Raw genomic sequence first — 27,280 nt, 5'->3', positions numbered from 1 at the left:
TCCACAGGATGCACTGCAGCAACTCGCCAAGGCTTCTTCGACAGCACCTCCCAAACCCAGGACCTCTACCACCTAGAAGGACAAGAGCAGCAGGTACATGGGAACACCACCACCTGCATGTTCCCCTCCAAGTCACACACCATCCCGACTTGGAAATATATTGCCGTTCCTTCATCATCGCTGGGTCAAAATCCTGGAACTCCCTCCCTAACAGCACTGTGGGAGAACGGTCACCACACAAACTGCAGCGGTTCAAGGCGGCGGCTCACCACCACCTTCTCGAGGGCAATAAATGCCAGCCTCGCCAGCGACGCCCACATCCCATGAACGAATAAAAAAAACCTTAATTAAAATTCCACACTCCTTTCTGTTCCCCAGGTTCCTGGATGTTTGAATATTTTCTTTCAGGAAGTAATAACGAAATGACTTGTAAAATGTAACAATTCTGAATGGCTCGATAAAACAATACAATTTTTATCCTTCATTTTGGTATCAAGTGTTGGTCCAGTATTGAGTGTAAGAATTTTTAAACAGTTGAAAAAAATGCTTTGGCTTAAAAGAATTATGCCTAAATTTGGCCAAAAATAAACACTTAAAATGGGGAGAATACAACACACCCCAGTAAACCTAATTAAGTTAGTCTATTCAACAGTAACTCGTTGTACTCTCCAGTTCACTGATCCGTGGTCCCCACAGCATAGGAACCATCATATTCTGTAGAGTATTAGTGGAGGGAATGATCCTGTCTGATTTTGTTACAGGCTTTCATGAAAGGCAAAATAATAAAAAAATGAAAGTTGCTGGGAGTTCATAGAATCATACAGCACAGAAGGAGGCCAGTCGGCCCATGGTGCCTATTCCGGCTGTTTGGAAGAGCTATTCAATTAGTCCCCAGCCCTTTCCCCATAACTCTGCAAATTTTTCCCCTTCAAGTATTTATCCAATTCCCTTTTGGAAGTTATTATTGAATCTGTTTCCACCACCCTTTCAGGCAGTGCATTCCAGATCATCATAACTCGCTGCATTAAAAAAATTCTCACCTGGTCTCTGGTTCTTTTGCCAATTATCTTAAATTTGTGTCCTCTGGTTACTGACTCTTCTGTCATTGGAAAGAGAGTAAGTGAGGAGAAACCATCAAAACCCTTCATGATTTTGAACACCTCTTCAAACCTCCCCTTAACCTTTTCTGCTAAAAGGAGAACAACTCCAGCTTCTCTCTTCTCTTCACGTAACTGAAGTCCTGCAATCCTGGTACCAGTCTCCTCTACTGCCTCTCTGAGGTCTTGATATCCTTCCTAAAGTGTGCCCAGAATTGGACACAATACACCAGCTGGGGTCTAACCAATGTTTTCTAAAGGTTTAGCATAACTTCCTTGCTTTTGTACTCTATGCCTGTTTATAAAGCCAAGTATCCGTATGCTTTTTAAAAAAAAATGTCTTCTCAACTTGTCCTGCCACCGTCAAAGATTTGTGTATATACATCCCCAGATCTCGGTTCCTGCACCCCCTTGAAAATTGTACCATTTAGTTAATATTGCCTCGCCTCATTCTTCCTACCAAAATGAATCACTTCACACTTCTCTGCATTAAATTTCATCTGCCATATGTCTGCCCATTTCACCAGTCTGTGTTCCCCTGACGTCTTATTACTATCCTCCTCACTGTTTAGTACATTTCCGAGTTTTATGTCATGTGCAAACTTTGAAATTAAGCCCTGTATACTCAAGTCAAGGGTTGAGCATTTTTCCGCAAAGGAGATGAGTCGTTTCAGGCCCCTTTCGCGGACATCGCTGTTGGCTGATTTAAGAGTAGCAGATCTATCTGAGGGCAGATTTGACAAATTCATACTCCAAGTGTGGAGCTTCGTGTAGCTGGAACACATATTAGGAACTTGGGGGGCAAAGATCAGTGTGGCCCACTGGATCATCTTGTTCATTAATAGTAGAGTAAACCTGGCATGACAGGCTGCCCTCTGACCCAAATTCCCGATTTGCATTCCAGCTACATGAAGTTCTGTATCTGGAGCACAAATAGGAACAAGAGGAGACCATTCAGCCCCAGAGCCTAAGCTGCCATTCAATTAGATCATGGCTGATCTGCACCTCAATTCTATTTACCCACCTTAGCTCCACATCCCTTGATACCCTTACCTAACAAATATATCGATCTCAATCTTGAAAGCTCCAATTGACCCAACATCCACAGTCTTTTAGGGGAGAGAATTACAGATTTCTACTACCATGTGTGAGAAAAAGTGTTCTGATTTCCCTCTTAAACGATCTAGCTCTAATTTTAAGATTATATCCCCTCATTTTTGATTTCCCCCACTAGAGGAAGTAGTTTCTCTGTATCTTTCCTATCGAATCATTTTAATATTTTAAAATACCTTGATCAGATCATCCTTCAATCTTCCATGCTCGAGGCAATATAAGCCAAGTTTATGCAACCTGTCCTCAAAATGTAACCCTCTAAGCCTGGTATTATTCAAGAAGGCGGCTCACCACCACCTTCTCAAGGGTAATTAGGGATGGGCAATAAATGCTGGCCTCGCCAGCGACACCCACATCCCATGAACGAATAATAAAAAAAAATTATTCTGGGCTGAACATAAATACACTTCCAGTCAACAGGGTACATGTCTCTATTATGGGAGCTGTTTGTTGTGTAGTTATGCCCTATAGTTCTGTGCTTACGGTCCAAGTCAGACCCCCTGCTCACATCTACATCAGCTACGCCTCCCAGCACTTTACAGAACCTGGATCATTTCCCCCATCAATCTCTTCTTATCCAGTAAATAAGAGTTGAAATTTGTGAGTCACTTCTTACAATTTAAGAGGTCCAGAGAGGCTGCTGTGTGGAATCCTGCAACTTGTACCACAAATGATGGACGCTCTTTACAATGGCTGTTCTTCTCTGAACCCTCTCCAATGCATCAATGTACCTTTGAAGGTGAGGAGCCCAAAAGTTCATACAGTATTGCAAATGTAGCCTCAAAGATAGAGTATCTTTCAACTTCCGGGCCCTTGAGAGACAATGGGGCTGGCTGCTGTGCGTTGCGGGGGCTGGCTGCTGTGTACCTATGTGGGTCTTTAACCTGGTTCCTCTCTTTAGATCCACAATATCTCCCAGTGCTGAGAATGGCACATCCTGAGGTCAATTGGAAGCAAAGTGCTGCTGCTGAGGAATGTTTGTCTGCAGATTGGCGGTTACATGTAAATCCCCTTGGAAAGAGGCCACGTTTCTCAAGGTGGGATGAAACCAGCAGGAAATGAATGGTTTACCTTTTTAAAAAAAAATACTACTTGCTCATTGGTAGATTCTCTATCTGATCATTTTTGATTTGCTACTGTTATATGAATATGACATTTGCACCAATGAAGTGCAAGTGTGATACACACATCACGTTTTCAAGGAAGGCACTTTTAGGTGTGGCAGACGTGCTAGACACAAGTCTTATACTAGATGTAGATACAGATTGGGAGTCTTGGGATTCTCTGCCTGCTGTCGTCTAGCATTTACGGAGGGCATGGGAGGTGTGGAATGTGTCACAAACTGAGGGATTCCCACATTTACTGCTTAATTATCTTCAGTTTATTGCTTATGTTCACACTCATTATTCATCGAAGGAAGCCCAACAGGGCGCTGGAAGCTTGCTTAGCAACTGTAAGAAGCTGACACAAACACTCCAACTGGAACTGTTTCAGTGCCTGCTTTCCCAGTCATAGAAGAATTAGCCAAAGGGAAAAGTTATTTTGTAAAAATTGGTTCCATACAGCAAGATTACATCCAGGCTCTTTCCCTGCTCACTCGTCCAGTTGTTTCTTCCATCCCCTCTCATTATGTTGTCCCTACACCAAAGAATGCTTACTCCATCACACTGCAGCACGGCCGAGATAGGCAACTCAGCGTGGGACAGACAGGCTGTCGGACTGAACTTTGATGGGACAGATCAGGTGATTGCTTCATATAAACATCAAAAGACGTATACCACTATGGTGAGTTATAATAACGATGCTGGTGGTTGTTGTGATGGGCGAGCATCGGCACAGATTGCCAGATCAGATCAAACACACATTTAGGAGGAGCAAACATGAGGGAAGCACTTCTCACTAAAGTAACAAACTACACCCTGAGCTATTTATATTACGATAGTATAAACAGCACACTGTGGCACAACAGTGTAAATAGCTTAGTGAGCAGTGTGTCACTGCAGTGTGAATAGGGATTTTTGGAAGATCACAACCAATGCATTCACTATCTTCGCAGCCACCTCTTTTAGAACCCTAGGATATAGCCCATCAGGTTCAGGGGATTTGTCAGCTTTTAATCGCATTAATTTCTCCAGTACTTTTTCTTAAAGTAATTAATATTAGCAAAGTTCCTCACTCTCATTAGACCCTTGGTTCCCCACTATTTCTGATATGCTTTTTGTGTCTTCTACTGTGACGACAGATACAAAATATATTTGTTTAATGTCTCTGCCATTTCTTATTCCCCATTATAATTCCTCCTGTCTCAGCCTCAAATGGACCCATGTTTACTTTCGCTACTCTCTTCCTTTTTACATACTTGTAGAAGCTCTTACAATCTGTTTTTATATTTCTTGCTAGTTTATACTCATTCTATTTTCTCCCTCTATCAATTTTTTGGTCATCCTTTGCTGGTTTCTAAAACTCTCCCAATCCTCAGGCTTACTACTCTTCTTAGCAAGATTATAAGACTCTTCTTTTAATCTAATACGATTCTTAACTTCTTTAGTTAGCCACGGGCTGATCACTTTTCCCCTGGAGTCTTTATTCCTCAATGAAATGTCTGGTCGTTGAGAATTATGAAATATTTCTTTTAAATGTTTGCTGTTGCTTATCTATTGTCATACCTTTTAATCTAATTTCCCAATCTACCTTAGCCAACTCGCCCCTCATAACTATGTAATTGGCTTTGTTTAAGACTCTAGTTTCAGACTTAAATACGTCACTCTCAAACTCAATGTGAAATTCTATCACATTATGACCATTCTTCCCCAGAGGATCCCTTACTATGAGATTACTAATTAACCCTGTCTCATTACACAAGACAAGATCTAAAATAGCCTGTTCCCTGGTTGGTTCCACGACCATTGTTCTAGGAAGCACAGGGTGCCGTGCGTCACCGCAGTGTAAACAGCACAGGGTGCAGTGCGTCACCGCAGTGTAAACAGCACAGGGTGCAGGTTAGGATTTCATCTATACTGTAACATTTTCAGTTTTTAATTTTACTTAATACTGTGTAAGAACACCATCTCATGATTATAAGCAACAATAAAAATATTTAAGCATTTTATCTCCTCCTTTTTCTGCCAACTTTGAAGGGACCTGATTCTATGGACACTGGCAGCCAGTCCTTATGTTCTTCTGTGACCCCCCAGACCATGAGTATCGGGGTTATTCAACCCCGGGGTGAGGGATAGTACAGCCAAACCCAGTCCTGGCCTCACTCAAATGTCATACATGGACGGACAACCGCAATAACAACTTGCATTTATATAGCGACTTTAATGTAGTAAAACATCCCAAGGCATTTCACAGGAGCATTAACAAAATTTGACACCGAGCCATATAAGGAGGTATTAGGACTGGTGACCAAAAACTTCCTCAAAGAGACAGGTTTTAAGGAGTGTCTTAAAGGTGGAGAGAGAGGTAGAGAAGCGGAGAGGGTTAGGGAGGGAATTCCAGAGCCGAGGGTCTAGGCAGCTGAAGGCATGGTCTCCAGTGGTGAAGTGATGAAAATCGGGGCTGCGCAAGAGGCCAGAATCGGAGGAACAGAGAGGTCTCGGAGGTTTGTAGGGCTAGAGGAGGTTACGGAGATAGGGAGTGGTGAGGCCAAGCAGGGATTTGAAAACAAGTATGAGAATTTTGAAATCGAAGTGTTGCTGGACCAGGTCAGCGAGCACAGGGGTGATGGGTGAACGGGACTTGGTGCGAGTTAGGATAAAGGCAGCAGAGTTTTGGATAAGCTCAAGTTTATGGAGGGTGGAAGATGGGAGGGCAGCCAGGAGAGAATTGGAATAGTCAAGTCTAGAGGTAACAAAGGCATGGATGAGCGTTTCAGCAGCAGATGAGCTGAGGCAGGGGCAGATATGGACAATGGTGCGGAGGTGGAAGTAGGCAGCCTTGGCGATGGAGCAGATGTGTGATCGGAAGCTCATCTCAGAGTCAAATAGGTCGCCAAGGTTGCGAACGGTCTGGTTCAGGGGATTTCCAGCAGCAGTCACCGGACACTGATCGGGAATGGCCTTATATTCCCACCTCTAAACCAGCGTCCGGACCACTGCCCAGCTCAACTCAACAACAACTTGTATTTATATAGCGCCTTTAACATAGTAAAAACATCCCAAGGCACTTCATAGGAGCGTTATCAGACAAAACTTGACACTGATCCACATAAGGAGATATTAGGGCAAGTGACCAAAAGCTTGGTCAGAGAATGGTTTTAAGGAGCAACTTAAAAGGAGGAGCGGGAGAGGCAAAGAGATTTAGGGAGGGAATTCCAGAGCTTGGGCCTAGGCAGCTGAAGGAACGACCACCAGAACAAGCAAATTCAGCACAGATCAGCAATCAAACGCAAGACAGCCTAGCTACTCACTGTCCTAGTCAGCTGAATCAACAGGCATTCTTGGATTGGTTTTAATGTTTTGTGTGTTTTTTTTTATGGATTTCTTTTTAAATGGCGATGCATATACCAGATGGTGTAGGGTGAGGAGTGTATATATTGTGATACACAAGGTATCATGGTTGTGTGGGAAAGACTGGATGGACCACAGGGTCTTTTTTCTGTCTGTCATTGTTTGTATGTTCGTACAGTCTCCATTGCTTCTGGTGAACAAGAGATACACTGTTTTACAACAATAGGGAAGTTATCAAAGTGTAACAGGGAAAATATAATGGAGGAAGTGTTACAGGAGTAAAGTGTGTCACTTACAAGAAGTGTGTACAATACGCAATACATGCAATCTATCTAAAATAGATAGATATATAAAATACGTATATGACATGTAGCACTGTTTAATTATACTGCAGGCAGCAGTTTGAAGCTGGTATCTGTTTTAGTAATGTAAGTCAGCAGCACTAAGTTATACTACTGGCTCTCCAGTCAGGGTGGATGTCTGTGCATACATGCCTGTCAGCAAAGAACCAGCGGGATGTTTGGCCCAAATTCTTTCACTCATAAAAGAATAGAACGCACAATCAAAAATAGGTGTCTAATTGAGGCCATTTGTACCGGATATCTATGGGCTGCATCCATGTTTGCCTGGACGATAGACTGAGAGGAATGAGTACACTAACCTAGATTTCCCAATCAGCATTATTTTAACATTGGCGTTAACCCATTTATTTCAAACATGTTAAACATGATGTTGAAGTAGTCCCAAATAGAGAATCTAGGGTAGTGCAGCAGTACAGGCTCTGGACAGGTCAGTGTGTGTCAGCATAGACCCCATACAGGTCAGGGTGTGAGAGAACAGGCCCCATACAGGTCAGTGCGTCAGTACAGACTCCAAAATAGGGTCTGTAAAGGTCAAACGCACTGAATCCTAACTTCTACGACAGTTTAATTAACATGTTAAAAGTTTAAGAACATAAGAAATAGGAGCAGGTGTAGGCCATATGACCACTCGAGCCTGCTCAGACATTCAAAAAGATCATGGCTGATCTTTGGCCTCAACTCCATTTTCCCCACCCGATCCCCATATCCCTTGATTGCCTTTGAGTCCAAGAATCTATCGATCTCAGTCTTGAATATATTCAACGACTGAGCATCCACAGCCCTCTGGGCTAGAGAATTCCAAAGATTCACAACCTTTTGAGTGAAGAAATTCCTCCCCATCTCAGTCCTAAATAGCAGACCCCTTATCCTGAGACTATGCCCCCTGGTTCTAGATTCTCCAGCCAGGGGAAACAGCCTCTCAGCATCTACCGTATAAAGCCCTCTTAGAATCTTACATATTTCAGAGAGATCACCTCTCATTTTTCTAAACTTCAGGCCCATTCTACTCAATCTCTCCTCATAGGACAACCCTCTCATCACAGGAATCAATCTAGTGAACTTTCATTGCATTGCCTCTAAGGCAAGTGTATGCTTCCTTAGATAAGGAGACCAAAACTGTACTGTACTCCAAGTGTGGTCTCACCAAAGCCCTGTGCAATTGCAGCAAGACTTCCTTACTCTTGTACTCCAATCCTCTTGCAATAAAGGCCAACATACCATTTGCCTATCTGCCTTCCTAATTGCTTGCTGTATCTAACTTTGTGTTTTATGTACAAGGACACCCAAGTCCCTCTGAACACCAACATGTAATAGTTTCTCCATTTAAAAATATTGTTTTTCTATTCTTCCAACCAAAGTGAATAACCTCACATTTCCCCACGTTATACTCCATCTGCCAACTTCTTGCCCTCTCACTTAATCTGTCTATATCCCTTCGCAGTCTGTTTGCAGCCTCCTCACAGCTTACTTTCCCACCTAGCTTTGTAGCGCCAGCAAACTTGAATCCATTACACTCAGTCCCTTCATCGAAGTCATTAATATAGATTGTAAATTGCTGAGGCCCAAGCACTGATCCTTGCAGCACCCCACTAGTTACAGCCTGCCAACCTGAGAATGACCCGTTTATCCCCACTCTGTGGTTGATGGACAGAAAACAATCCTTAATCCATGCTAATCCATTACCCCCAACCCCACGAGCCCTTATCTTGTGTAACAACCTTTCGTGTGGTACTATATCGAATGCCTTTTGAAAATCTAATATACTACAGCCACTGGTTCCCCATTATCTACCCTGCTAGTTACATCCTTAAAAAACTCTAGTAGATTTGTCAAACACGATTTCCCTTTCATAAAACCAATTTACGGGTTACCAGTTTAATTTATAATTAAGCAAATGACTCTAATCAGGGTATAACTAGACAGATGTCAGACGGCAAAGGACGCAGGCGCCAGTCCCGGGAGGCGGGCGCCAGTTCCGGGTAGCGAGGGAGACGGATAATTATTTCGGCGGCTAAGACGACAGCTGCTAGCCCCAATACCAGCCCAGTCCGAAATCAATAGATCTGCTGTTTCAGAATGGGTGACCTCAATAATTGTGGCTGAGGAGAGGGCAGTGGACGGTGATGTTTGAAAGAGTGACCGCTTGGAGAAAAAAATAAATCGGGCACTCATCCTGCATTGAGCTCCTGGGATTAACACCGCAGCCTGATGACGCGACGTAATCGTGAGATACTTCACGCAAAAATCACAGGCCACGACTGGGGAAACGGAGATACATTCACTGGATCAATCGCTTGATATTTTTTTAAAAATCCCTGTCTCATTTTCGCTAAGTATTTTCATTCTGTGAATTGAGATAAATAACTGCAAAGCCACAGGAAAAATCCCCTCTCTTATCAACTCACAAGAGTATCAAAGGAATGGCACTCACTCAGGGCAATGTATTATTATAAATGAAATTATTAAACCAACTAGGGGGAGGACACTCACATATACATAATGATGGCCCTGGAATTTATAATCAATCACCCGCATTCATAGCTCTTTCTTTTCTGAATAAGGGCCTGGGACCGATATTACTGGATTTTCTGATCTGGCCCTGCACGCTACGTTTACAGTTCTGTGCAACTTGCTGACCATGCAGTTTTTAAGATGAGCACAGCGACCGTTGCTAATCACAAGCCAGGCTTTGTGTTAAAGAGAAGCACTGCAAGGCCACTAACCCCTCTTCAATTTACTCAGGCAGCCCGAGTTGCAGAATGAGCGAGCGGATCCCGTCTCCCAGCAGCCTCTGCCCTTCATCCCCCTCGGCTGTGTCGGTCGGTGAAGCAGGGCTCTACATTAGTACAGAGATTAGCAGCGTCCTCGTTCAGCAGCCCTCTTTCCTCAGGATGCATTGCTCACAGTCCTTGCACCGGCAGGGAGTCTCATGCACTGGGTATTCTCCCACATGCCTTTTTTTTCCTCAATGCACCACTACGGGCTTGCAGGCTTCCATACCACAATGCACCGCTGCTTACTCTAGAGCACGGGCCAATGCTTAACCCCTCGTGTTCCAAAGTGAACATCACATAACAGCAGACAATCCTATCAATTCCATTCGATTAAATCTGATACACTACTTTTTTCTCTTAGAGCTGAACAGAACTCGAAGTGAGCTACAAGCTGTAAACTAATTGAGTTCAGGTAGTTTATACGTAGAATATGGATACCAGAGAGTGAGTTACAAACAGGAACCTAATTGAGGGGTTCGCACGGTTTATATAGAATATTTCCTCGAGAGGTACAGGCATGAATCTAATTGAGAGGTTTGGATGGTATATATAGAATAATGGATACCTAAGAGTGACTTACAGGCAGGAGTGTGATTGAGGAATTCAGATAGTTTATATATAGAATAATTGAGACCTGAGTTACAGGCAAGGCATATGGAATAAGTCTTATAAATAGAGACAGAGTACAAAAGCGAAGAGGTAATGCTGAACCTGTAGAAATCATTGGTGAGGCTAATTAGAATATTTTGTGTCCAGGTTTGGGTAACTAACTTTTGGAAAGATGCCAAGGCCATGGAGAGGGCATAGAAGAGATTTACTAAGATGGTACCAGGGATAAGATGCTTTAGTTATGAGAAGAGATTAGAAAAACTAGCGCTCTCTTCATTAGAGCAGATAAGGTTAAGAGAAGACTTAGTTGGGGTGTTCAAAATTATGAGGATTTTGATAAGGTAAATCAAGAAAAGTTGTTTCCATTGGTCAGTGAGTCAGTAACTAGAGGGCATAAATTTAAGATCATCACCAAAAGAACAAAGGGAGAAGTTAGGAGAATATTTTTACACAGAGGATTGCTCTACCAGAGAGTGGTAGACTCAGAATGGGTAATAGCTTTTAAAAGGGAAGTGGATAAATATTTTAAAAAGTTCACAAGAGTGCTGTAAGAAAATACAGACCCTCCCCGCCTGAGGCAACACTAATACTGATAAGTTTACTTGGAATGCTGGGGAGACACCAGCCGCAAATCAACTTTCGCAGCCTGAGGTAACGATAGAAACCTGCTTTCATACCATGCCGGGGATTTGAGGACAGATAGCTCGAAGGTCTCATTCCACTATTATGTGAGTTAACATGAAATACTGGGAGGAAAAACCAAAATTTGATCATTGACAACTCTATTTCTTTCCTAATTGGTCACAATAAGGATTATACAGCTGTAAATTTACCAAGTTATTGGGAGTGTTGTTGGCAGAAGGTACAGTCAGCTTTCCAATGCAATCTATTTTCTATGAACATCTGATTAAAGTAGCTGCTGCATTTTCTCCAGTAAGAAAACGCTTACACCATGGAGCATCTGTGTGCTTGCAAATAAATATATATTTATTTCTTGACCTGGGACAGTGATGGCCCTTAATAAGAAAGGCACTGTGGAGAGAGGAATTTCAACAAAGTATTTATGCCCATTTCAAAAGACTAGCAGTGATTAAGTCCTCCATCAAGCAATGTAGCAGCATTTTGTGGCAATGGACATGTTCCACACTTACTGTACATACTCTGTACAGGTACAGATCCTTTTAAAGCAAGGAGCAACAGGAACAGCTTTAAAAGATTCAACAAAACTGCATCTGACCGCTGTGCAGCTATGCTGACTGAGCGGAATGAGTGACTCCCTGCAGAAGTGCACCATGGGCCTTCCAACCTTCCTGCCAGAGCCTGTCCGCTGAACAAAACCCTGATCACTTTGGCCCTCCAGAGAAGCCCCTTTGATGAGGGAGACCAACTGAGGATAAATTATTTATGCCAAAGCACTCCCCTGACAGTTATATATAGAAATACATCAAAGTTACAACACAGAAACAGGCCATTTGGCCTAACCAGTTTGTGTTGGCTTTTACTCTCCTTGTGAGCAAATTGTCCTCATCACATTTATTCACCCTGTTCCCATATATCCCCTTTTTCCCCTTTTCCTTCATCCACCTATCCAATCTAATCTTGAATGTTGACATAGTGTCTGCCTCAACCACTAACTCTGGAAGTGAATTTCACAGCCTCATAACTCTCTCTGTAAAGAAGTTTCTCTTGCTCTCTGTTCTAAATCTTACATTTAATTTTGTATCCATAGCCCCTTGTTCTGGACCTCTCAACTACAGTCTGCTTCTATCTACCCTGTCCCATCCTTTCATAATTTTGAAACACTTCTGTTGTTCTAAAGAAAAAAGCCTCAATTTTTCAAGTCGTTTTTGCTTATATTAGACAGCGTCCCAGTGAATCTGCATTTTCTGCTCTCTAAAGCCTCAATATCCTTCCTGTAGTCTGGAGCCTAATACTGCACACAGCACTCAATTGAGGTCCTAAGGTATTACATGGGCACATATGACCTCTTGGCTTTTATATTGTATAACTCGTGTGTTAAAAACATGTTAAAAGCTAGAATTCCATTCACACACACAATGTAACAAGTAGTTTTCAAAATTTGCTGATAAATTAGGGATTGCTCCATCCTTTGCCACTGCATGAAAAATTCAGAGAACGTTCTGAAGAACCACTAATGAACCTCAACATCTTCACTGAATGGCCAGCTATTGGAACACAACTTGTGGCAAACAGGGACAGGCATTGCTCTTCTTTGTGTTACGAGTGGCCAAATTCTAGAGCTTAGGTTCTAGGTAGCTGAAGCAACGGCCGCCAATGGTGGAGCGATGAAAATCGGGGATGCGCAAGAGGCAAGAATTAGAGGAGTGCAGAGATCTCTAAGGATTGTAGGGCTGGAGGGGGTTACAGAGATAGGAAGGGGTGAGGCCAAGGAGGGATTTGAAAACAAGGATGAGAATTTTAAAAATTGAGGCGTTGCTAGACCGGGAGCCAATGTACATCAGCTTGCAGAGGTGATGGGTGAACGGGACATGGTGCGGGTTAGGATACGGGCAGCAGAGTTTTGAATAAAGATAAAGTTTGTGCATCTAATAAAGCCTCCAATGTGTTTTACATACGTTGGATGAGTAAGCTAATGCCCTATAGGTCTGAGCTCGTTCCTGGACGATAAATCCATATGTGCTTCGTCTATTAATCCAAATAATATTCTCCAATAAAATTTCAGATTCAAATTCTTAAGATTATAAGAAAGAAAGACTTGCATTTATAAAGTGCCTTCCACAACCTCAGGACATCCCAATGTGCTTTACAGCCAATGAAGTACTTTTTCCCCCCAAAAAGTGTAGTCACTGTTGTGATATAGGAAAAGTGACAGCCAATTTGAGCACAGCAAGGTCCCACAAATAGCAATGCGATAATGACCAGATCATCTGTTTTAGTGATGTTGGTTGAGAGATAAATATTGGCCAGGACACAGGGGAGAATTCCACTGCTCTTCTTCAAATAGTGCCACGAGATCTTTAATACCCACCTGAGAGGGCGGGCACGGTTGAACGTCTCATCCGAAAGATGAAAGTAGCGCGACTGAATACACCTGGTGACTAAGGAGCCTGGGACAAGAATAGATACAGCTGGCAAAAATCACTACAGGGATTTCTCGATCTCCAGGGAGGCGGGATAGTCCCAGAAATCGCAGGGGTTGAGCACAGTCAGCATATTCACCAGGGAAAACAGTGACTTTCCATTCCCGTGGAAACTTTTACTCTCCCTGAACTTTAATACAATCCCCGAAGTGTGTCAGTATAGCGCCGTGCTTATCTGAACCTGCTCATGGCAGGTGAACTCGTTCTTTCAGTCATTCTGCTCTGTGGAACATTAGATTCGGTAGGAGTGGTACACAACAGCGATGTTCGCAGTAAACACTACTGGGCCAGTGTATGTCAAGTGTACTAACAGTAAGAGAGCATAGTAAGAGAGAGAAAGGATTTGCATTTATATAGCGCCTTTCACGACATCAGGACGTCCCAAAGTGCTTTACAGTCAATTAAGTACTTTTAAAGTGTAGTCACTGTTCCAATGTAGGAAACGTGGCAGCCAATTTGCACACAGCAAGGACCCATTAACAGCAATGACGTAATGACCAGATCATCTATTTTAGTGATATTGGTGGAGAGATAAATATTGGCCAGGACACTGGGGAGAACGCCCCTACTCTTCTTTGAAATAGTGCCATGGGATCTTTTACATCCACTTGAGGGGGCAGATGGGGCCTCAGTTTAATGTATCCTCCGAAGGACAGCACCTCCAACAGTGCAGCACTCCCTCAGTACTGCACTGGGAGTGTCAGCCTGCATTATGTGCTCTCGTCTCTGGAGTGGGGCTCGAACCCATGACCTTCTGACTGAGGCGAGAGTGCAACCAACTGAGCCACGGCTGACACTTCTAGTACAAGTTAAGAACTTCTTGTACAGTGCAATTATCTCACTGACTCACGGGTGCAGTTTTACGCTGGTTACCGACTCACGTGTACACTAGATTAGAAATTCTGCGGTGTGGGAAATGAACTTGAATCCTGTTGCTGTGTTATTGGTTGTACCATTCTGTATATATTGTACAATACACTGTTATTGCTTGTACTGTCCTGTTTTATGTATTACAATGTATACCTTCCTGGTTATATCGCTTTTTGTGGTTGTTATTCCATTACTCAAATCTGTGTTGATTTAATTCAGTAAAATGAAAGTTAGAGACTCCTGTGGTGAGAATTCGCTTCACATCCAAAGCCACACTACACAGAATGCTTGAGCACACATCAGCAATAGAACTGGATTAAACACGATTTCCCCTGTCTGTGCTGTAATTAAATTCTCTGTTGTTAATATTCCTGTGCACTCACACTGCAAATTAATCATCAGTAAAATATTGCTGACACTTCCAAGTTCAACACAGCCTCCATTTTAACAGCATTTCTTTTACAACCTTTCCTGATCAGATTTACCATTTGGATTGAAAGCTGATACTCGGAGGCACTGAAGTGCTTCAGCGTGTCACAGCACTAACACGTGCCGCCTCAGGAGTGCTGGCCGTTTGTACACTCTCTGTCGATGTAGATCTCATTATCACTAATAAGGAGCTTTCCCCAACTCCACAGTTCCTCCCAGAGCAGCAAGGCCGAGATCAGGTGCTCAGTGTGCAGATTGCTCAGCGGATTGTGGGGCGATTGGTGCTCCTTGCTACCATCAAATATGCTGGGACTTCAACCAACAGCATCAATACATCACCAGGTTAACTTTTCTATTGGTTATTTTCTCCCTTTTGTTTATTTTCTCCCTTCCACTCAGGCAGGAAGGGAAAACATTATAAACATTCAAAAATGTGGTCAATATTCTAAAACAAAAACAAACAGTTTTACTGCAGGAATCCTAGGGAGATCACCACTTTAAACCCCGATAGCCACACAGAGCGAGGAGTGTGTCAGGCAGAGCTCCCTCTCGTCCATCTCAATAGAATAATTTCTGCAACATGAGGATTCGTCAGTGCCCCATTATTACCAGACAAGAAGGATCTCTTCCCCCCACCCCCGGCCAACCTACAAAAAAGGGTCAGGCAAAATCTGCACATATTTTTGGGCCCACTCCAAAGACTGTGATGCAGGAAACCATTCACAAAAATGTCATCTCTCATCAGGGCCTGCGTCCAAATGGCCTTGTCCCTCAGAAGAGAACTGAAGCTCCACTCTAGTATGGACTGCCGACAAACTTCTGTCTTTTTCTAGAAGGCCCCTAGTCAAATATGTTGCTAAACAAACTGACTTGACAGGACGCAATTGATCCAATGCCAATCCCGTGGGGCTGACATACCTAGATATGGACAGACCAGTCACAATGCAGTTTTTGAGGAGAGGAGAGGACAGTAATCTCACTGCGACCACCATCCATATGAATGAGCACACTGGCATCCCCCTACACTTGCTCGATTGCTGGCCACAAACAGACCCCAAACTGAATGTTTCATGGTCTGTCTGAAATAAATAAATACGAGTGCAGGGATTTTTTTAAAGCAGTATAGCACTTTGTGAACATGATTCCCTCTCAGCCCCTCCTGCAAATGTGAAATCATCGATCTAGAACTGATTACTGTAGCCATTTCTCAGAACTCCCTGCACCGCTGGCTTTAATGATGCACTCTACTCCACATGGACTCATTGATAAATAAGGCAAGAAGCTGGGGAGAATCTGCTCTGCAACTTTTGTATTAAGACACTGTGGATTTGCAGTTTAAAGAATGAAGGACAGAAGAACTTGCATTTAGAATCATAAAGCCAAAATGATTTATAGGACAAAAGGAAACCATTTGAACCACAACAACTTGCATTTATATAGCACCTTTAATATAGTAAACCTGCAAGTTAGTATGCAGGTGCAGCAGGTGATCAAGAAGGCCAACGGAATGTTGGCGTTTATTGCTAGGGGGATAGAATATAAAAACAGGGAGGGTATTGCTGCAGTTATATAGGGTATTGGTGAGACCGCACCTGGAATACTGCATACAGTTTTGGTCTCCATACTTAAGACATACTTGCTCTCGAGGCAGTACAAAGAAGGTTCACTCGGTTAATCCCGGGGATGAGGGGCGGACATATGAGGAGAGGTTGAGTAGATTGGGACTCTACTCATTGGAGTTCAGAAGAATGAGAGGCGACCTTATTGAAACATATAAGATTGTGAAGGGGCTTGATCGAGTGGATGCGGTAAGGATGTTCCCAAGGATGGGTGAAACTAGAACTAGGAGGCATAATCTTAGAATAAGGGGCTGTTCTTTCAAAACTGAGATGAGGGGAAACTTCTTCACTCACAGGGTGGTAGGTCTGTGGAATTTGCTGCCCCAGGAAGCTGTGGAAGCTACATCATTGAATAAATTCAAAGCAAAAACAGACGGTTTCCTAGAAGTAAAGGGAATTAGGGGTTACGGGGAGCGGGCAGGAAATTGGACATGAATTTAGATTTGAGGTTAGGATCAGATCAGCCATGATCTTATTGAATGGCGGAGCAGGCGAATGGCCGACTCCTGCTCCTATTTCTTATGTTCTTATGTTCTTATCCAAAGGCACTTCACAGGAACGTAATCAGACAAAAATTGACAAGCCAAAGAAGCAGACTTTAGGATAAGTGATCAAAAAGGTAGGTTTTAAGGAGTGTCTTAAAAGGAGGAGGTGCAGAACCAGTGTGTCTGTACCAGTGCTTTACTACTATGCAAGCCCAGCCCAACCCACCCCCTCCTATCACAAAGCCCAACCCACCCTCTCCTATCACTAAGCCCAACCTCGTTACCTCTAATCAGCAACCCCAACCACACCTCTACCAGAGAAGTCGGTGTGCTTCTGGGAGTCCAGACGCATGATGTAAGAGGGAATGTTCACCACCTGCTAACGGACCCTGATGAGTCTCTGATGGTACCCATCTACTCTAATTAGCATCCCAAGCCCACTTTATCCAGTGTCCCAAACCCCACCTCCTCCAATCCTACCTCCTCCTACCAGCAGTCCAGAGCCCCCACCTCCTGCAGTCAGTGACACCATCCATGCCTCCTCTGATCAGTCACATCATTCCCACACTTCCATTAGCAGACCCCATTCCCCATCTCCTCTGATCAGCAACCCCTATTACAATTAGCAAGCCACCCATTCCAATCAATAACCCCAGCCCCAATCTCCTCCAATCAACAGTCACAGGCTCCAGCAGCACCCATCCACTCCAATGAACAATCCCAGCTCCCATCTGTTCTCACGAGTGGGAACAGCAACTTCAATTAGCTAGCCCAGCCTTCTCCAGTCAGCAACCCCAGCCCCACCTACTCAAGACAGCGAACATGGTTTAGTTAGTGGAATTAAATTAACGCAAATCAGATGTAAGTATTAAAATGAAAGAGACCATCTATTCATTGATGTCAGATCAAATATCCAAAAAAAACCCCAAAGTAATAAGGCTCAGACAGAATTTACTCTGTTTTCCAGCATGTGCTATTTCATTAGAGGGCTTCTTTTCAGCACCTACCTGCTAATCCTTCTTCAGCTTTTGCATTGATGAATGTTTTGTGCCAAGTTCAAATACTCTCTTCCCATTTAAAAAAAATAAAATTCTAAAAATAGAAACAAGTTATAAATAACTGCTGAGTTTTGCAGGTCCCTAACTTTGCCAGGAATGATCAGGTTTGAGTGGCTGAGTGCTGAAACACTCAAAAATGAGAACAAGAGACAGAATATACTGAATTGACACATAACTCCCCCCACCCCACTTTTCATAATTTTATTGCATTTAATCTCCTCACCTGAGGTATTCCTAAAGCAAACACCAGCCCCACTCAAGGAAGCAGATGGGCTAACTGTTCTTTGGTGTCTGCCAATGCTGTTTGAAGCCAGACACTAGGACACATGGAAGAGCAATCAGATGAGGTCAATGGAGAGTAAAATCAGGCAGGGTGTCAAACTGGCGTTGGACCCAAATCCACCAGTCTCCCGCCCAGCGGGTTGGGTCAAAACTACCCTCCAGATGTTTATCCACTGGTTGGGAAGGATCAGGGGAGTGACATCTGCTCTCAGATGCCTCTTGGTGGGTGGTCAGCTGGTGCCTAGAATCAGGCCGACCACGTACGCCTTCTCTCAGGGATGGAGCATGGTGTGGAGAAACAGCAGTAACTTTCTCGAAGAATTCAAATAAATAAATTGGATTGTACAACCCTAATCAATTGCCTCTGTTAAGACGAGGCCCTCTGAGAGCTACCACTAACTGGAGTGGCAACAAAAGCATTAGGGAACAAGAGTTTATTTCAATAATGTGTTGTCGACACTACGTGTGTGAACCTGCTGCCAAATATAAAAGGAGGCAAACTCTGTGCCTCCAACAGCTTAACCACCTGAATTTTCATGGATCCCTTCGTTCCCACTGGAGGCAGCAGAAAACACAGGCCTCCGTCTTATTGGCTCTCAAAAATACCCAACAATAATTGGCAGCACAGGACAAAAGAAAAACCTGAACAGCGATGTTGGTCTCCACTCTCCCACTGCATAGGTACAATATTAAATAACCATTAGAATTAAAAATCTCACATCATCTGCAAAATGTTTCAAAAGTAGTCAGTCTGTAAGTGGTTACAACTGGAACAGGGGCAACGCCTATGGACACACAGGAGATACCAGGCCCAAGGGCAATTAAGCTGAAGCTTCCCTTGGATTGTTCGATATTGACATTGGCTCCCCAAAATGGAAAAAAAAATCCATTCTGTAAAGACATCCATTATTTTTATGGCCCAGAATTCAATTCCCACCCCTATCCAAAAAATTGTTTAGATGGAGACATAATAGCCTACGTTTCCCTTCAGGTGGCTGAAAGTGGAAAGTGGCCAGAAGTCCCAGCCCACCAGAAACCCATCCACTTTGACCCTAATGTATTTTCCGGGGGGAAGCTCCAGCAGCAGAGGAGATGCCTGCCACACACAGCTGGGCATTTCATTTAAGTATGACTTGGGGACATGCCCATCCATCCTGGTGGGCAGGATATCAAACATGAATTATTCCCATTTCAAATGACCATCCAGGGTTGCTCAGCGGTGGTAAGTATGCTGAAGCTCATGAACATCTCACAGCGATATAAAGGTTATTGCATTTAAGCCGATTCTTAACCATTTTCCTTCACTTTTTTCCCCCTCCCTGTTGCCCACTACTGATATCAATGAGAATTCCTCTGCCTGCCATGTTTGGAAGGAGGGCCTACAGGAGGATGCCAGGCAGATCAGGCTGCATGAGAGACGCTCTGTGCAGCCTGAGACATATGATTCCTGGCTAACTATCATGTTGGATGCTGTCTCAGAAGCTCCCCAATCTCAGCATGTTATGCATTCAATGGCACTACATGAAAGATGACAAGCAAGGGCGATCAAGAGCATTGGCTGCTCTCACCAAGTTGCCAGCAGGCTCTGGCACAACCTGTCTGGCATCCACTGTGGGGAACAGAAAGGAGGAGATATATGGTGATTAAAAGGAGTTGATAGTAGATAGAGAGAAGTTATTTCCTCTGACGGGAGAGTCCAGAACAAGGGGGCATAATCTTATGCGCAGATGCATTGAAGGGAATTACATAATGAGTGTCACTTGACACGGTGTTGTAGTAGGCTAACGTACTCGTGTATTAACTACACATAGGTAGAACGTGCTGATGTAATAGCATCACATTAGGAGCGTGAGCAGTCAAGGCAGCATTTCTGATGCGTTCCGTTGCACGAGTTACTTTCGGTACCAGTCGCATGGGCTCTGCGTGTAATGATACATCATTGACTTGATCAATAAATAATCAGACGTCTCAGAATTTCCTAAGCCTCTAGTTTGTTTTAGGGGTATAGATAAATGACTACCCTCTAAGTACCCAACACTGTCACAGTAGCAGTCAAGTACTGCTTCCACCTCCGTCCAGGCATATGCAACGCTGATCTGTAGGGATGGTGTCCTAGAGTGTCAAACAGGGCCAGTCTCCCTGCAACCACGTAGCACCACCTCCACCTCACCCGCCATCAAACAGATGGAGGGTAGATGCTGTGCTGCTCCACTCCATTTGCTTGCATGCCTCTTTCATGCCTCACATTGGGTTTCCTTTCACTTTATTTCTGCCCGCCATTTCTTTCCCCTCTCCCTCTTTGGCTTTGGGAAAGGCTACCAATAGATTAAAAAGTCTTTTGAGCCTTTCAAAGGTTTTAAGAAACAGGCTTCCTATCCCCCACTCTAAGTGTCTGCATCCCGTTAAGTTTCATCTGAATCGCAATTTTCCTGCTCACCATTCGGCTCCCTCCTCCGACATGTCCAAAGTTGCATCCAGAGTTATGAAGAATTGTACTGATCTGCCCCAGGAAAACTGTGTGCTGTTAACACCCTACACTTCTAGCTAAATTTGCACCAGTTTGGAACAATTCAGCTAGTACAAAAATCACCCCAATTGTATAATTTCATGAAGTAACTATACGTAACTCAACAGCAATCTTAATTTTCATCAATATGTTCATTTTCAAAATGAAGCAGCACAGAATTTTCTATTATCAAATTGTAGAACCGCTGGACAGTGCAGGAAGAGAATGGTACCCCTTCACTCCTGAAAACAATGGCCCTGAGCTCCTGGCAATATGTCCTATTATACAGTAGGAAGACATAGGTGCTAGTACTGGAGGAACTTACTGATCAGGGGAAAAAGGCACTTATGCCACTGTGCGATTTAGATCGCAGGACAGAATTTGCCTGTTTGATGCCAGGATGAAAGAGTATGTGGAAGATGTTTGGGAGGGTTGGTTGAGCAGATGATCTCGGTGAGCGGCGGGAGAGAGCGAGACCAGAGCGGAGATATAAACAGCGCGGAGAGAGCGAGAGTCCAGTCGGTGAGCGGCGGGAGAGAGCGAGACCAGAGCGGAGATATAAACAGCGCGGAGAGAGCGAGACCAGAGCTTACTCTGAGAGCGAGACTCTGAGACCAGCGGCAGTTCGGGGTGACGTCACCAGTCAGAAAGTGACGCGGCACAGGGGAGGCAGCTGATTGGTGAGTAGGTTCAGGTGAGTATTTCTACCATTTTACTGTAAGTAAAGTAATAGGAAAGGGAAGATCTGCAGGTTTTATAGTAGATAGTGTTTTTTTTTAGTGAACCTAGGTCCCTAGTTTAGTTAACATTTTCTAATTTCAACGTAATTTAAAAGGGGTAACTCAGCTAAGGCAAGTCATGGCAGCAGACCTCGCACCCGTGATATGCTCCTCCTGCAAGATGTGGGAAGTCATGGACACTACCAGTGTCCCTGCCGACCATGTGTGCGGGAAGTGTGTCCACCTGCAGCTACTGACCGATCGTATCTCGGAGCTGGAGCTGCGGGTGGACTCACTGTGGAGCATCCGCGATGCAGAGAAACTCGTGGATAGCACGTTTAGCGAGTTGGTCACACCGCAGGTAAAGGGTATACAGGCAGGAAGTGAATGGGTGACCACCAGGAAGAGTAAGAGATGCAGGCAGGTAGTGCAGGGGTCCCCTGTGGCCATCCCCCTCTCAAACAGATATGCCACTTTGGATGCTGTTGGGGGGGGTGACTTATCAGGGGAAGGCAGCAGCAGCCAACTTCCTGGCACCACGGGTAGCTCTGCTGCACAGGCTGGGAGGAAAAAGAGTGGCAGAGCTATAGTGATAGGGGACTCAATTGTAAGGGGAATAGACAGGCGTTTCTGCGGCCGCAACCGAGACTCCAGGATGGTGTGTTGCCTCCCTGGTGCAAGGATCAAGGATGTCTCGGAGCGGCTACAGAACATTTTGGAGGGGGAGGGCGAACAGCCAGCTGTCGTGGTGCACATAGGCACCAACGATATAGGTAAAAAAGGGGATGAGGTCCTAAAAGCAGAATATAGGGAGTTAGGAGGTAAATTAAAAAATAGGACCTCAAAGGTAGTAATCTCAGGATTGCTGCCAGTGCCACGTGCTAGTCAGAGTAGAAATAGGAGGATATTTCAAATGAATACGTGGCTAGAGGAATGGTGCAAGGGGGAGGGATTCAAATTCCTGGGACACTGGAAACGGTTCTGGGGGAGGTGGGACCAGTACAAACCGGATGGTCTGCACCTGGGCAGGGCCGGGACCGCTGTCCTAGGAGGAGTGTTTGCTAGTGCTGTTGGGGAGGGTTTAAACTAAAGTGGCAGGGGGTTGGGAACCTGAGCAGGGAGAGAGAGGAAAGCATAACAGGAAGGGACAGAAGGTATGGAGTAATAGGTAAAGTGTTAAAAAAGGAAAAAGCAGGAACTAAGCGTCACAAAACAGATTTGAAAGTTCTTTATCTGAATGCACGTAGCATTCGTAATAAAATGGACGAGTTAACGGCACAAATAACTACGTATGGGTATGATCTTGTGGCCATTACAGAAACATGGCTGCAGGGTGACAACGACTGGGAATTAAATATGCCAGGGTATTTAACAATCAGGAAGGACAGGCAGGAAGGAAGGGGAGGTGGGGTGGCTATGTTAATAAAGGAAGGAATCACTGTAATACAGAGAAATGATATTGGGACAAAGCATCAAGATAATGAAACAGTTTGGGTGGAGATAAGGAATAATAAGGGAAAAAAAACATTAGTGGGCGTAGTATATAGGCCTCCTAATAGTTGCAACTCTGCTGGAAGAAGTATTAATCAGGAGATAGTCGGGGCATGTAATAAGGGAACAGCCATAATTATGGGGGATTTTAATTATCATATTAACTGGACAAATCAAATTGGGCAGAGCAGCCTTGAGGACGAGTTCATTGAATGCATCAGGGATGGATTTCTTGAGCAGTATGTAACTGATCCTACAAGGGGGCAGGCAACCTTGGACCTGGTCCTGTGTAATGAGTCAGGATTAATTAATAATGTCCTAGTTAAGGATCCCCTTGGAACGAGCGACCACAACATGGTTGAATTCCATATCCAATTAGAGGGTGAGAAGGTTGATTCTCAAACAAGCGTACTGAGCTTGAATAAAGGAGACTATGATGGTATGAGAGCGGAATTGATTAAAGTGGACTGGGAAAATAGATTAAAGGGTAAGACGGTACATGAGCAGTGGTGTTCATTTAAGGAGTTATTTTACAACTTTCAAAATAAATATATTCCACTGAGGAAAAAAGGGTGTAAAAGAAATGACAGCCATCCGTGGCTAAGTAAAGAAATCAAGGATAGTATCCGACTAAAAACAAGGACATATAAGGTAGCCAAACTTAGTGGGAGGATAGAAGATTGGGAATTCTTCAAAAGACAGCAAAAAGTAACTAAAGGATTGATTAAGAAAGGGAAGTTAGATTATGAAAAGAAATTAGCAAAAAATATAAAAACAGATAGCAAGAGTTTCTATAGTTATATAAAAAGAAAAAGGGTGGCTAAGGCAAACGTAGGTCCCTTAGAGGATGAGACCGGGAAATTAATGGTGGGAAACATGGAGATGGCAAAAATGCTGAACAAATATTTTGTTTCAGTCTTTACAGTAGAGGACACTAAGAATATCCCAACACTGGACAAACAGGGGACTCTCGGGGGGGAGGAGCTAAATACGATTAAAATCACTCAAGAGATGGTACTCAGTAAAATAATGGGACTCAAGGCGGATAAATCCCCTGGACCTGATGGCTTACATCCTAGGGTCTTGAGGGAAGTGGCAGTAGGGATTGTGGATGCTTTGGTGATAGTTTTCCAAAATTCCCTGGACTCAGGAGAGGTCCCGGCAGATTGGAAAACTGCTAATGTAACACCGTTATTTAAAAAGGGTAGTAGGCTGGAAATTATAGGCCAGTTAGCTTAACATCTGTGGTGGGTAAAATTTTGGAGTCTATTATTAAGGAGACAGTAACGGAACATTTAGATAAGCATAATTTAATAGGACAAAGTCAGCATGGCTTTATGAAGGGGAAGTCATGTCTGACAAATTTGCTTGAGTTCTTCGAGGATATAACGTATAGGGTGGATAAAGGGGAACCAGTGGACATAGTGTATTTAGACTTCCAGAAGGCATTCGACAAGGTGCCACATAAAAGATTATTACTTAAGATAAAAAATCACGGGATTGGGGGTAATATTCTGGCATGGGTGGAGGATTGGTTATCGAACAGGAAGCAGAGAGTTGGGATAAATGGTTCATTTTCGGACTGGCAACCAGTAACCAGTGGTGTTCCACAGGGGTCGGTGCTGGGTCCCCAACTCTTTACAATCTATATTAACGATTTGGAGGAGGGGACCGAGTGCAACATATCAAAATTTGCAGATGATACAAAGATGGGAGGGAAAGTAGAGAGTGAGGAGGACATAAAAAACTTGCAAGGGGATATAGACAGGCTGGGTGAGTGGGCGGAGATTTGGCAGATGCAATATAATATTGGAAAATGTGAGGTTATGCACTTTGGCAGGAAAAATCAGAGAGCAAGTTATTTTCTTAATGGCGAGAGACTGGAAAGTACTGCAGTACAAAGGGATCTGGGGGTCCTAGTGCAAGAAAATCAAAAAGTTGGTATGCAGGTGCAGCAGGTGATCAAGAAAGCCAACGGAATGTTGGCTTTTATTGCTAGGGGGATAGAATATAAAAACAAGGAGGTATTGCTGCAGTTATATAAGGTATTGGTGAGACCGCACCTGGAATACTGCATACAGTTTTGGTCTCCATACTTAAGAAAAGACATACTTGCTCTCGAGGCAGTACAAAGAAGGTTCACTCGGTTAATCCCGGGGATGAGGGGGCGGACATATGAGGAGAGGTTGAGTAGATTGGGACTCTACTCATTGGAGTTCAGAAGAATGAGAGGCGATCTTATTGAAACATATAAGATTGTGAAGGGTCTTGATCGGGTGGATGCAGTAAGGATGTTCCCAAAGATGGGTGAAACTAGAACTAGGGGGCTGCTCTTTCAAAACTGAGATGAGGAGAAACTTCTTCACTCAGAGGGTGGTAGGTCTGTGGAATTTGCTGCCCCAGGAAGCTGTGGAAGCTACATCATTAGATAAATTTAAAACAGAAATAGACAGTTTCCTAGAAGTAAAGGGAATTAGGGGTTATGGGGAGCGGGCAGGAAATTGGACATGAAGCTGAGTTCGGATCGGTCAATGCCCTGTGGGTGGCAGAGAGGGCCCAGGGGCTATGTGGCCGGGTCCTGCTCAGACTTCTTGTGTTCTTTAGATTTGTGGTTGGGATCAGATCAGCCATGATCTTATTGAATGGCGGAGCAGGCTCGAGGGGCCGATTGGCCTACTCCTGCTCCAATTTCTTATGTTCTTATGTTCATGCGGGAACTAATAATATTTGGTATGTATATGAGGAGCTAGGAAAAAAGCTAAAAAAAATAAGACATGAAGACTTGTATTCGAGAGTATAATGCATGCCATGCACTAAGTTAGACAGGGAGAGGAAGATTAGGTAACTAAATATTCGACCAAAAGAGTAAGGTAGGAGGAAAGGTCTCACATTTGTAGACCATTGGGACCAGTGTTGGAAAAGGAGATGGCTTTACAAGAGGACTTGACTCCACTTGAACCAAACTAGTGCCAATGTTCTGGCACCAAGAATAGACAGAACTGCGGGTGAGACTTTAAACTAGTAAGTTCTGGGGAGGTGAGGTGAGGTGAAGAGACTTACCTTAAAAGTATATGGCTTAGGGGGGGTCTAAGAAAAAGTATAATAAAAGGGACAAAGCAATCTTTGTGCACTAAGTCACACTTTGGATTACAAGGAGCCTGTGGAAGCTGGCTTTTGTGAGAAAACCATTTGGTAAGAGCTTGAAACATAACAACGATGTCATAAGTCCTGACAGAAACTTGGCTTCAGCCAGGGCAAGATTGAGAACTAAATATTTCTGCCTATAAAATTTGAGAGAGAGATGAAAAGGAAAAAGATTACTGTTGAGTTATGTGCACTTATTTCAGGAAATTACATGATTTCTCCGGTGGTTCCGCCAATCTCCCAGTAGGGAACCACCTCAAGGAAGTTCCAGGCATTCACCTGTTAATAAACTTGTGTGTCAGGTTGAATTACTAAACAAGTGTCCAACGTCACTGATATTAATCATCGTCAAAACTATGCAAGTGTGTAGTGAAAATTCTATGTATAAATCCAGAGACAATAAATGGGTCTATCGTTCATTCCTTAGGCATGCAATCCCAGGTTACTTTGTGCACTAGGTCACACTTTGGATTACAGGGAACGACTTCTCCAATGGGAGCTGACTTTTGTGAGAAAAAAAAGCCCCTGGTAAGGGGCTTGAAATGTAACAATGATCTTACAAGGTCACAAAAATTTGACTTCAGCCAGAGCAGGTCTGAGAACCATATATTCCTGCCTATAAAATTTGAGAGAGATAACTGGGGAAAAAAAGTAATTAAGGACACAATTACAGCCATAGAGAGGAAAATGTATTAATGATGGTGCTGCTCAGACAAAGTCTGTCTGCATTAAGAAATAATAAGGCTTCTGTTATATTGGGAGTACATTATAGACCAATGAAAAGAAAGCAAGGAAGAGATTTGTAGGCAATTTACAGAGGCTTGCAGTGGTAGCCAACTTGTAATAATGGGGTACTTTAATTATCCTGGAGTACACTGGAATAAAACAAAAGTTTATGGTCAAAACAAAAAGAGGAGAGGAACGCATCAAGGACTGTTTCCTTAATTAGGGTGTTGCATGTCCGATAAGGAAGGACAGTGATAGATCTGATTCTGGGTAATGAAGCGTAAGTGATCTGAAGCTAGGAGAACGCTTGGGAAGCAACAACCATACCCTAATTAGATTCACACTGAAAAACAGATTTTTAAAAAAATAGTCGAAGCATGTTCAGTATCAGCCTTGGCTCAGTGGTGCTGCTCTTGCCTCCGA

The 27,280-nt window shown here is 43.6% G+C and overlaps 1 protein-coding gene across 8 annotated transcripts in view; it reads right to left on the bottom strand.

Annotated features, from left to right (window-relative positions):
• The window catches only part of LOC137342013 (oxysterol-binding protein 2-like), a 286,909-nt gene that overhangs the window by 137,173 nt on the left and 122,456 nt on the right, over positions 1–27,280 (bottom strand). Inside the window, exon 1 of one of the 8 annotated variants that reach the window (XM_068005602.1) lies at positions 9,747–10,013. The exons of the other annotated variants lie outside the window; for them this stretch is intronic. Within the exon in view, the coding sequence (XP_067861703.1) occupies positions 9,747–9,825 (79 nt within the window). The 5' untranslated portion in view covers positions 9,826–10,013. Of the gene's footprint in view, positions 1–9,746; positions 10,014–27,280 lie in introns of those variants that run through there. 8 annotated transcript variants of the gene reach the window in all.

This window comes from Heptranchias perlo, chromosome 25, assembly GCF_035084215.1.
Source record: "Heptranchias perlo isolate sHepPer1 chromosome 25, sHepPer1.hap1, whole genome shotgun sequence".
Classification (NCBI taxonomy): domain Eukaryota; kingdom Metazoa; phylum Chordata; class Chondrichthyes; order Hexanchiformes; family Hexanchidae; genus Heptranchias; species Heptranchias perlo.
The sequence above is the reverse complement of the archived record's forward strand: the minus strand, read 5'-3'. Positions and strand labels throughout refer to the sequence as shown.